This window comes from Lutjanus erythropterus, chromosome 10, assembly GCF_056507025.1.
Source record: "Lutjanus erythropterus isolate fLutEry1 chromosome 10, fLutEry1.hap2, whole genome shotgun sequence".
Taxonomy (NCBI): Eukaryota; Metazoa; Chordata; class Actinopteri; order Lutjaniformes; family Lutjanidae; genus Lutjanus; species Lutjanus erythropterus.
The window spans coordinates 38,024,376-38,036,475 of record NC_139326.1 but is presented as its reverse complement, the minus strand read 5'-3'; the positions used below and the strand labels follow the sequence as shown (position 1 = coordinate 38,036,475).

General features: G+C 36.2%; 1 protein-coding gene across 1 annotated transcript; it reads left to right on the top strand.

The window, feature by feature from the left end:
* The first annotated feature begins 2,703 nt into the window (after positions 1–2,703).
* sdf2l1 (stromal cell-derived factor 2-like 1) lies at positions 2,704–8,758 on the top strand. The gene is made up of 3 exons (XM_084729235.1): positions 2,704–2,945; positions 7,360–7,556; positions 8,079–8,758. The coding sequence occupies exons 1-3, from the start codon at positions 2,768–2,770 to the stop codon at positions 8,355–8,357; spliced, it is 654 nt and encodes a 217-aa protein (XP_084585361.1). The 5' UTR covers positions 2,704–2,767; the 3' UTR covers positions 8,358–8,758.
* The last annotated feature ends 3,342 nt before the right edge of the window (positions 8,759–12,100 follow it).

Sequence of the window (12,100 nt, the reverse complement as noted above, 5' to 3'; positions counted from 1 at the left end):
CAGTCTGACCAGCCTCGCGATGCGTTCACAGACAAAGCCTCCCTCTGACTTCCCAGTTTCCATTTCTTAAAACATGATTCGGTCATTCATTCTCAAATGTTCAGCATGTTATTGCGTGTTGATACATTGCAAGCTACAGTATTTGAGTTGTTGAATTTTTGAAAAATATTTTTAGGAATGGCTGTCAAAGGGTCGTGCATAATTAAAAAATATAGGTCAACATGCAGGAGAAATCTTAGGGGAGAGTGGGACATCATGTCACACTGGTTTTATGTCCAACACCAGAGGGTGCTATCTAGAAAGTTTAACAGTTTCATGTGTAACTCACTGTTCACTGTTGTCATACAGTAGGATGTATGTCACTGTAATTTGAGGTGAGAACAAAATTTTCATTTTTTTTTCACCATATGTTAATATGTATGTTGAATTATATTATTTTTGCACAGAACAGAGGAGAGAAAGGGTGAATTTAAAGGAGAACTCTGTAATATATTTACTGTAATGAATTATAAAGTGACCGTGATGTATCATTAGAGATCAAGGAAACATGTAAAGTTGATTATGTTACTTTATGGTTTTTCCCGTAGGTTGTACCCTGCACTCACATTGATGAGGGGTCTAACCAGTTTTTCTCAATTGTTTTGGCTCTTTTTTTTCTTAAACAGTGTTAAAAGTCTCTAACCATTAAATGCAACTGTCAAAACTGTTTAATGGGACGTAACAACTCTATTGCATGTTTGCAAAACTCCATAACTCACCCAAAATGTTTCATTCATGCTTCAAAACCAAGTTATTGTGTCAGTAAATGCCACCAGAATGAAAAGTTATTTTGTCATTGTCTGAGCCAAACTACTCAAAATTTTTAGATGATTTTTCATCATGGGAATATTTTTTTTAAATACAAATCTCTGTTTTCTTCTGTCTTTTATTGATACTGTCACTACTATACAATAATACCAGTTTTCTATAGTTGAATGCTGTTGTGTATCACACAGAACATTTTAGATTCAGATTTCAACAGTAGGCAAAAGTTTACTGGGAGAAGTCAATACTGCACAATACTGCAGTACACAGAAAAGAGATATTCACATAAGCATGTATACAGTACACTGATTTATGAAGCAATGTGTTACATGTACTGTGAACAGAAAATTCACATTTGATCTTTGAAACTTGTATGCCGTGAACAGAGAATCTGACATCTAAGTGATTCCTAGTTCATTAATGTAACCAGGCAGGTCATCTTCCATTTTAGCAGCCATTTGAAACATTTCCTGTCATAGATATCTATATAATATACATATATGTCTGATAGATTTTGGTAACTGAATTGATCGTTGTGCATATGATGATTCAAATGATGACAGAGCATTTAGAAGTTGTGAAGAATTTCAATATTTCTCTGTGAACCAACTCATCAGCTTTGATCAGCCAAGTGCAGGTTGTTATTATGCAAATTGTGGCCAACTGTACTTACGCTTTTGCACATGTGCTAAAACATATGCAATTTGCTTGTATGAGTGAACAACAAACTAATTGGAAATTTTAATATATGTTCAAAGAAAAATCTGCTGCTACATTAATGCTACACTCTAAAAAGAATACACTGGTTCAACTTTAAAAAGTTAAGGTAACAATTTGCATGGATCTTTTTCAGTTTTAATTCCAACTCAGTCAATATTGAGTACATTCTGTGAGGCTTTTAAAGTTATACTAACTCAAGTTTATTTAAGTATTTAGTACAACAAATTGTCTGCTACATGGATAAATTAAGTTGAACTTAATTTTAATCGAAAGGTTTTGGTATTATTAAGTGGCCAAATTAATTCATTTAAGTTTGTCTAACTTATTTATTTTCCTTACACTCTACTCAGAAATGTCCATGCAAATTGTCACCTTAATTTTTTTTTTTTTTTTTTTTTTTGAGAATTAGCAACCTATTTCACTTCAGTCAGATTAAATTACAGCAATTCCAGTTTTATTAACAAACTATTTATTTTTGTTTACCAGTTTCAACTTATTTCCAACATACTTTTATTACTTATTTTGTAGTGTGGAATGTTAGAAAAGGCTTGATCAAGTGATGTTACTCAAACAGAGAACAATAGTCAGCAACCAGAGTCACTTATGGACCACACCTCATACATATCAATACTTAAATCTTCCTTCCCTTACAATAATCCTTTCATAACAATATTCATAACACCTCAATACCATACAACAGAGTGCAACATCAAACACAAGTCTGCTTCCCATCTCATGTTTAGAAGTTCTGGAGTGGTCTGAAATAAAAACTAGAAATTTAAAATTAATTTAACTTAAGAGTATTAGAACATTTGTATTTATGTTGAGTTAATGATATAAGATTAGTTGATTCCACTGAATTCCTGTATAATAATAATAATAATAATAATAATAATGTCGTTTTGAGAAGAAGGTGGCTGTTTCTTTTAGTTGCATGAAATATGTGAAATATGTTGGTAGGATGAGGGGTAATATAAAAATAAATATATTAAAAAATACTAAAATAAGATACAAAAAATAGATACAATCGTACAGTATGCTAAGATGTTTAAATATTCTAGTCATAAATACTTGATGCTTCCGGATTGTCACTAAACATGACCGCACATACACGTTGACCAATCCCATGTCGACAGTTACTTCCGTATTTTAGGACTTGTCAAGCTGTGATTGGTCGAAAGCAGCAGTAACGTTTGAAAGTGACTGTTCATCCTCTTCAGTGTGTGAGAACAGAGACATAAAGATGGAGATAATTCACGCTGTCCATGTTTTTGTTAAATCACTGCTGTTTGTGCTGCTGTGGTCAAACAGTGAAGGCAGAGACTCGGAGCTCAACTATGTGACCTGCGGCTCGCTGGTCAAACTGCTCAACACCAGACACAACGTCCGCCTCCACTCCCACGATGTCAAATACGGCTCAGGTAACTAAACTTAAACAGCCGGTGTACCTGTACACACATTCACACACATGTACAGCTAGATGTTAAACCTACGACGACACAGAAGATGGAACCGGGTTGTGTTTGTCTCTCCAACTCCAGCATGCATTATCAGAGAACGGTATGCCAAATTCCATTCAAAAATCATACAATTTAAAGTTGTCTTGCTCGTCTGCCAACATTGATAAACCACAACAGATAACAAACGCAAGGCCTTTTATGTTGATACTCTGTGGTAGATTCGGTATGATAAAAATGTTTTTAGTAGGCACTCCTCTATTTCTTTAAATGTCAAATTGTACACATGACACCCGCTCACGAACGTTGCCACCCAGTGCGGACTATGAGATGGAAGAGTACTGTGGGAATGACAGGTGAACAAGTGAATAAATCCTATAACTTGAAATTTAATCGAGACAAACATTCTCGTCTTACGACGAAATGATTAAGAGATGTCTTTGAATGTAGTAATGTGTCAAGTAATCTCCTAGAGGCTTTTTCTTGTGCATGGGAAGTAGAAAAATATAAATTTGTCATTTTGTCAATGTAGTTTGGTATTGTTTCCCCATACACGATAGCAGCAGGATGTAGGATGTTAGCTAAGCAGCAAGTTCGTATTTTAGTGTAGAGAATCAAATGTGTCACCTATATGTCTCTCTATATTGTATCAAATACCACACCCCCACTTTCTCATCGGGCTTTAATTAAAGTTGGCTATCTTTGGCTACACCGGTGTCAATGCCTGCTTTATGTAAACCACCACACTTCCGGTCAAACCTTTCAAAGTAAAGCCCATAATGAGATTAATACTGTACCAACTCAGAAACAAAATATTTGTTTGGAATACAGTTTTCCCTTGGCAAGATATCTGAGGACATTAGCTTGTGCTCTGTAAAATAGTGATCAACATTTTCCACTATTTTCTGACATTTTATGGACCAAACAATTCGATTAATCAAGAAAATGATCAGTAGATTAATCGTTAATGAAAATAATGTTTAGCTGCAGCCCCATTCTATACATCACAACAAAGCTTTGTTAAATGATTGCTTCTGATTGGTCAATTACAGCAGCAAGACTGGTATCAGACTGGTGTCATGAATAACAGACTCATCACAGATTCTGGGGGAGCAATACAAATATTTATAAAATAAAATTATTTTCAAATTAATATGTTTTGTCAAATTATTATTTTTTTCTAGCAAGTAGCTGTGTAATAAGCATTATAACATACAGTGACTGGGTCATTAAAAAAATCCCAACAGGGTGATGTAGGCATCTTGAATTGATTCATCTATCCCATGCTATGATGAAGATTCTGATATCATAATGATAAAATGGAAATTAATTGACTTTTTTTTTCACAGTTCTGCTCATCCTGCTGTTAATTCTGTATTTCATTATGTTTTTCCAGTGAATGCATCTGCTCATTTCTTGGTCTTGTGTTTATATTACTCCCTTACTACTTACCTTCCATCTTTTTAAGTTACCAGTTACTGCTGCAACAACCTAATTTCCTTACAAGAATCATTAGTCTCTATTTGGTTTAGTGCATTATTCTGACAGGAAAATGGCCCGAATTACTGTTTCACTTGTGGCTGCTTGTGCTAACGTGGCACTATACTCTCAGCTCTACTATTGTCAGTTCTTTATAGCTTTTACTTTATCTATCTAACCAGCACAGCTATCGACACACATCTATTCACCTATCGTCACCCACATTAATCTATTTTACACTCACCAACACCTACTAAAGTGGTGATAAGAGACATTTATTCAAATAGAGAATATGAAAGTGGTACAGGAAGAGTGTGAAGGCAAATGAGGCTCCACTGTGCCTCTGAGCCACAGCAGACTGACACCTGACTCTTCAGTCGTTCAAGACAGGCTTGTATAATAACATGACACAAATAACAACTTAAATCTGAAAGCATTTGCAAAACTGTCATCCACATTATATTTGTGTGATAAATTAGGCACAGTTAAAATGTGTTATACATATTTTATCACACGTCTGCTGAGTTTCCTCTGGTGCAGAACAACTTTGGTTTTCAGTTCTGTTAGTTTCATGTGTTGTGTGATAATATAAGATGTTAACATGTTGGTGTATATGCATATTTTCATGCAAAGTGACATGACTGAATTTAGAGTAATTCCCAATCATTAAACTTTACAAAGTTTTTTTCCACTTTTAACACCATGCTAATATACTGTCACTCAACAGAGTTTGCTTTTTAAAAAAAAAAAAAAACAGGAGCTTTTCTTCATATGAAATCATCAAAAAAGAGCACGTATCAATCATTTTAAGAAGACCTTATCCCAGAGTGCTATTTGATTTCATAAATGAGTGATTAAAAGTCCACTATAGCTGTGACAGACCAGTATCAGGTTGATAATATCATTGGTCTGGCTCTAGTTTTGAAGTTGTGTATTTAAATTTTAGGACGTGTTATTCAGCCAGTGTTATTATTGAATTAAAATACATTTCTGTTTGTTTATTTGTTAAACTTCCTGTCAATGCTGCAGCCAGTGCTTTTTAGAATAGACCAGGTTATCCTCTTCAGCTATGATCACTGCGAGATTCATCAGCCAAGTAGAGCCAGTTTCATAATCAGTTTCAGTAGAGACAGAGCAGAAAATAATTCAACTGGCCCTTCTTTTAATGACTCAGTGTGCTATCTGCAGACAGCTGCTAGCTGGTGTTAGCTTTAGAGCAGGCTGGGATAGAAAGTGTCCCCAAACTGTCCCCCTGTCTGGTCAGCTATCATTGTAATCAGAGAACAGGGCGGAGCCAGGAAGAGTCCCGAGGGTTGACCAACGGGGTTGGTGATTCGATCCCTGGCTCTATCTGTCCACCTGTCCATGTGTCCAAGTGTCCTTGCATAAAATAAATCAGAATAAATGAATGATACATATTACAAATTGGTGAACTGATCTGTCCTTTTTTATTAACAATTTCCTCACCGTCTGCACTCATTTACTCACTCCACGCTTTTTCTGTGGTTGTGTCGCATGGTGATGGTGCAACTGAATAACACATCTGCACACTTGCACACTTCATTATCAAAGAATATGATAGGTGGTTTATGAACCGGGGTGTGTTCCTCATGAGATTTCATGGTGGTTTGCATTTAATGTATCCGCTTTGCATCAGGGTCCTGCATCATCATGTTGGGGTTTATTTCACACATTGCCCAGCCCCAGTACTGCACTACTCTAATATTTGTTGATCTTGTGTGAAAATCTGTTTTAAACACTTTATTTTAGTTTCAATTGTGTTTGCGTGATGTGTAAATAAAGTTATATTTCACTCATTCTTGAGAACTGGGACAAAATCATATTTTGAAGGGCTTTTGTTTTTTACTCTTGAATTGTGATCGAAAATATATTTTAAAAAATCAAACTCTTGGCTTTTAAACCGTGTAACAGGCCAACCTCCTGGTCATTCATTTTTTAAAAATTAAATACAGACATTTTATTTTTTAAAGTGTCTGAGTTCTCTTAATGTTAATCAAAATACACATTTCAAACCATAGTTCTTATTTAGCTTTGATTTAGAAGGGCTACGGAGCTGACATGTTATGGTTGAGACACATCTGGTGGCAAAATTCTTTAATAAATTTGCTGAAAAATAGAAAGTTTACCAGTGCTTGAGCAGTATTCCTGCTTTTTTTTTTAAACCAGGAACTGAAACAGGGGTCCTTAGGGTATAGCTAACCCTTTCTATGCCTGATCGAATCATGTTTCTGTAAAAATCTGATGAAGTTGACAGAAATACGGCACACAACTCTAAAGGGCAAACATTTTAAAGGAATCTATTTTAAAACAAAGATAATTTTAATAGCACATTTTTATACCAATGTTATCAGTAAGTATTGTCAGTTTTAGATTTTGAAGGCTTTTAATACATTTTTAAATTGTTTGAACTTGTGAATTATTGTTTCCAAAAATTTGAATTACAGTGTTATTAATAAAAGGTTTTGGTTTTTTTTTGGTAAGACATGATTCTCAAGAATGGGTGATAGAATCAAAAAGCCTCAAACTAAGTGACACACAGAATGTTTGAGCAAAGAAGTCTTATTCCAGCAGAGGGTTTTGGGGGAGGTGGGGTGAAGTGGAGGTGGTCAAAACATTTTAACAGATGGGCCTGGCATCAACCTTGAAGCCTGTTATCACTCAGCACAGTGTGTGTTTTACTGTTGGCACTGATAGTCCATGGGTTACACAAACAAGTCCGTGTTTCCATCACTTCACAACTGAAATTACACTTAATCAAGTTTAAGAGTTCTTCTGTCTGACCAGCAGAGCTCAGTGGGACTTGTCACTAATGCCTTCTGTGTGTGTGTGTGTGTGTGTGTGTGTGTGTGTGTGTGTGTGTGTGTGTGTGTGTGTATAGGTAGTGGACAGCAGTCTGTAACTGGAGTGGAGAACGCAGACGACGCCAACAGTTACTGGCAGATCCGTGGGAAGCCCAACCGTCCGTGTCAGCGTGGGGAGGCCATCAAGTGTGGTCAGGCCATCCGCATCACACACATGAAGACTGGCCGAAACCTCCACACACACCACTTCAGCTCCCCTCTGTCTAATAACCAGGTCAGACAGTGACACACACTCACTCTTATACATATTATACATCTGTTTTTAAAGGACAGTTTGCCCCAAAATCAGACATGCATATTTTCCCCCTCGCCTGTAGTACTGTTTATCCATTTAGATGTTGGAGTTTTGGAGATATCAGCTGTTGAGAGGTCTGCCTTCTCTCCAGTTTAATGGTACTAAATGGCACTCAGCTTGTGGTGCTCTCTCTATTTTTTTTTTGCTGGTTTGAGGGCCATTTAATCCAATTATATTGTAGAGAAGGCAGACATCTCTATGGCTGATATCTCCCAAAACTTTGCAACTCACACCAAAACTATCTAGATGGATAAACAGCACTACAGGCCAGGGGAAGAATATGCGTTTTTGAATTTAGGGTGAATTGGCCCTTTAAATGTTTTTGGACTACAATAGAGTTTTATGGCACACACAGTACTTGACAGTGGGATACACTCATTGTTGATGTTTCATGGTTTCTACAAATGTTTCTTTTCCTCCGTGTTTCTGTGGCATCTGCAGGAGGTCAGCGCTTTCGGAGAGAACGGCGAGGGCGATGACCTGGACGTGTGGTCAGTGCAGTGCGACGGCGTCCACTGGGAGCGCGACGAGGCTGTGCGCTTTAAACACGTGGGCACAGAGGTCTTCCTGAGTGTGACGGGAGAGCAGTACGGCCACCCCATCCGCGGCCAGCGCGAGGTGCACGGCATGAGCTCCCCCAACCAGCACAACTGGTGGCGCTCCATGGAGGGCGTCTTCATCCAGCCCAGCCAGGAGCCGCAGCGCCACGACGAGCTCTGATCGTCGCTCGGACACACAGAACTTGTGGATTCTTGTTTTATAGCTCACCTGGACCAAATGATGTAGAATACTTGACTGCTGACTCGCCTGTGTACATGTGAAGCACTCAGGGTGTTGTGAGAGGAGGGCGTAACGTTAACGGTTGACTAAGGTTAGAGATACTGTGTTTAGTTTAGCCATATGGTCTATTTATTCTTCCTCCATTCAGAATTTCATAAGGGAGAAAATACTTTTTGTGAAAAATCAAAGCTGGATTATCAGCAGGACATACCAGCTACCATGGGGCTCCCAGGGGCCCAGAAAGCAACAGATTAACTGTTGTAATTTGAAGGTGTGTCACCATTCTCCAAATCCACAATTTGATTTTAAGGTCATCATTTGGTTAAATATTTTGATTTAAACATTTTATTTTTGCATTGACATTTATTTCATTGCTACAACATGACTTGGACTTGAGATTATTTTCATAGTCGATCAATCTGTCAATCATTTTCATGATTAATCAGTTAGATATTTGGTCTATAAAATGTCCAAAAAAGGCAAAAAGTATTGATCTGCATTTTCTAAAGCCAAGATTACGACCTTTAATGTTCTATTTTGTCCATTTATTTTGTCATCTTTGAAGTGGTGTTTTTTTCTTCAGACACACAGCAGATGCTGCAAGTGTTTCTGAGTTTCTGAGGCTGTTTTCTGTTTCCTGTCACAGTGGACAGAATCTCTGTGGTCAATCAAAACAACACATTGGTGATGTCACCTCCAGACATTTTTCACTGTTGACATTTTACAGACTAAATGATAAAGGAGACGATGAGCACATTAATCTCCTCGGTTGCAACCCTTGAAAAATCAATAGTTTAATATTTGCACCCCTAGTTTCCAGTAATAATAATTAAAGCTGCAGGCAGCGATGACCACCTCACATCTACACTTCAGGATGTGTGGCGGCTGCAGCCTCATTACTGGTCAACACGGCTCTGAATTTTCATGTTTTGGACACAACACAAAGGAGCACAATGTAATATCCTGTGTCCATTATTTGACCTAAAAAACACCCATTAATTACACAGAATTTTTCAGTATATTGTATGTAGACAACCTCATGAAAATTTTATGCAATTTAAATGATGTTTATCACATGAGTGAAGGCGTATTGAATGTGACTACTAGTTGGCATGCAAATATTTTCAGGGCAGGACTCTTATCAAATGTGAAATCTGAGGGGACTGGACAATGTACACTGAAGTTACAGCAGCTTCCACTTTTGATGTGAAATGTCAAAATTAAGTGTGACGCTGCTCAACGAATACTTGAGCTTTTCATAACTTTTGATAATGAAACCGATGGCCAGTAATTCAAAACCTCCTGGTGGGTTTAGGCTGTTTTCATGCATGTAGGTTAAACATGCCACAGGCTCTTTAAAGGGGTGGGTTCAAGCCATTTTGCCACAGCCATCGGCAAACCCCTTTTCTGACCCATCTGTCAAGAGTTTGGTCAGTTTTTGAGCATGTTTAGCCCCTCAAAAACATGATTCATTTAGGGAGAAAAGAAATAAGAAAAATATATAAATACATAAAAATATAATTTTAAAAAAGTAATTCCTCGCAGGACAGTATGGATCCTTGCAGCGGTCGGTGATGGGCCCTAATGAAAGAATATTTCCTTGGATTTAAATGATGAAGTTATTTCAAGGAAGTAGCCTTCTTTCCCTGTAACTAGTAGTATTAGGAAATTACAGAACCACGTTTGTCCTTGCTGTGAATTGTCACATTTGCATCTTTAATAATGAAAAAGTCACTTTAACTGAAATAACTGGCATATAAAATAACCTTAATTGTCATCTGTCAATATCCATTCATTAGTTAAGTTACACCAACGTTATACAAGTTGTAACTTGTAGGAGAGTGACACTAGATTGTGAGTACAGTAATGCTGCCTGCCAGATAAAGAAAAACAGATTAGTGTTGTGTTATATCATGAAAATATGAAAACAAGATGTTTTTCAAGCTATAACAAGATATTTTCATGCTGTTACAACATTCAAACTTATGTTATAACTACAAATTTTACTTGTGATAAGAATATACTGTGTCTCATAATGTGAAAAGCTTCATGATGATTTTGTTTACATAAAACATTTATCATTATGACAAGATCATTTAAAGTATAGTAATTTAGGGTATAATCACATTAAAATAAATAAAGTTATGACATTATAATGTGAAACATCTTATGTTATAACAATAAGTAACCATATTATAACATGAAATGTTTTGCAATATACCACAAGAAGTGTATTAGTATAACAAGAAAAGTTACTTGTAATAACTTGATAAGTTTTTATGCTGTGATAATGTGGGAAATACGCTAAAATGTGAAAAATATATAGGGATACTGTACAGTGAGTGTGTTATTATTGTGAAATACACCCTGACAGGGTGACAGTGTAGGGGTCTTGAATCACTCTGAAGGGATTTATTTCACCATAATAACACACTCACTGTACATTATCTTGCTAATTGTGTAACTGCTTACTAAAAAATCAATAATTAGACTTAAAATATTATTTAAAAAAATAACAATGGTCTGTTATTCAGATATGACAGACCTTAGAATGTGTTAACTGACCCATCAGAATTGAGTATGTAACAAATGCCAGTTATAAGGTGAAAAATTATGTCAGAACAGTGAGTTAACATGTAATAACATGAAGCATATCATGTAATAAAAAATGGTGTATTGTTAAAACAAGAAAAGTTATTTTTTATAACTTAATATGTTTGCAAAAAATATCTTGTTATAACAAACTGAACACATTATGATGTACTAATCTGTTTTTCTTTTTCTGGCTTGACAGTGCAGGAACTTGCTTTGGCCATCAGCTGCTTTTTGACTTTTTCTAATGCCAAAATGTAGTCTTTTTAAAAGTTTTCCCTAAGCAATGAGCAGCTGTGAAGCTCGTTTGATCCTGATGTGAGTTTTTTTTTTTTTTTGTACTCTGAGTGAACTAGTCAGAGAAAAGCAGGTCCCAAGATTCATCATCTGAACAGACCAGAACAAACACAGTCCTGTCAGTTGTGGAAACTTGATATATTCTCCCTGTGTAACAGCTCCACTGTTGGACTTTTCAACCTTTTCTATGTGTGTGACAACAATAGTTTTATTTATGTCATGGTGAATGGTTATGTGAAGAGAAGAGACGTGCAGACCTGTTTAAATGAATACTTTTTGTTTTGTTTTTTGTACTGTTTTTCCCTTCTTTTCATTGTTTTATGTTGACTCCTTTTTATTAAACCTGTGGGTGGTGAACTGTTATTCACAACTTTATTAACAGATGGATTGATCTATATGAAACCACCTTGTTAATGTCATATACAGCAACCTCTGCAGAAGCACATGAAGATGCACCAGAGTGTCACGTGAGTTACACGTGTTTTTAAAAAACACAGGAAAATCAAAATGTTTGAATTCAATCATGGAAAGAGTCAGATGACTGTCTCAAAGACTATTGTTTCCTGTTTTTTTTTTGCATAAAATAACCTGCTACTTGATGATGCTGTGGTTTGTGAGCTTTCATTTATTATCATATGAAAGGTTTAAAAGTGAGGAATTTATTGCTTCACAGACTACATTTACTGACTGGCACTTAGTGGACTATAAGAGCTGCAACAGTTAATCAATTATGAATCCATTATCATTATTATTAACAGTGATCTACATTTTTCACCATTTTCTTATTTATTTTT

Bases quoted from the DNA above. Each gene is read 5' to 3' on its own strand.
- sdf2l1 (XM_084729235.1), top strand. From the start codon at position 2,768: ATGGAGATAATTCACGCTGTCCATGTTTTTGTTAAATCACTGCTGTTT. The intron at 2,946-7,359 runs GTAACTAAACTT...GTGTGTGTATAG, and splicing joins CGATGTCAAATACGGCTCAG to GTAGTGGACAGCAGTCTGTA. The intron at 7,557-8,078 runs GTCAGACAGTGA...TGGCATCTGCAG, and splicing joins CCCCTCTGTCTAATAACCAG to GAGGTCAGCGCTTTCGGAGA.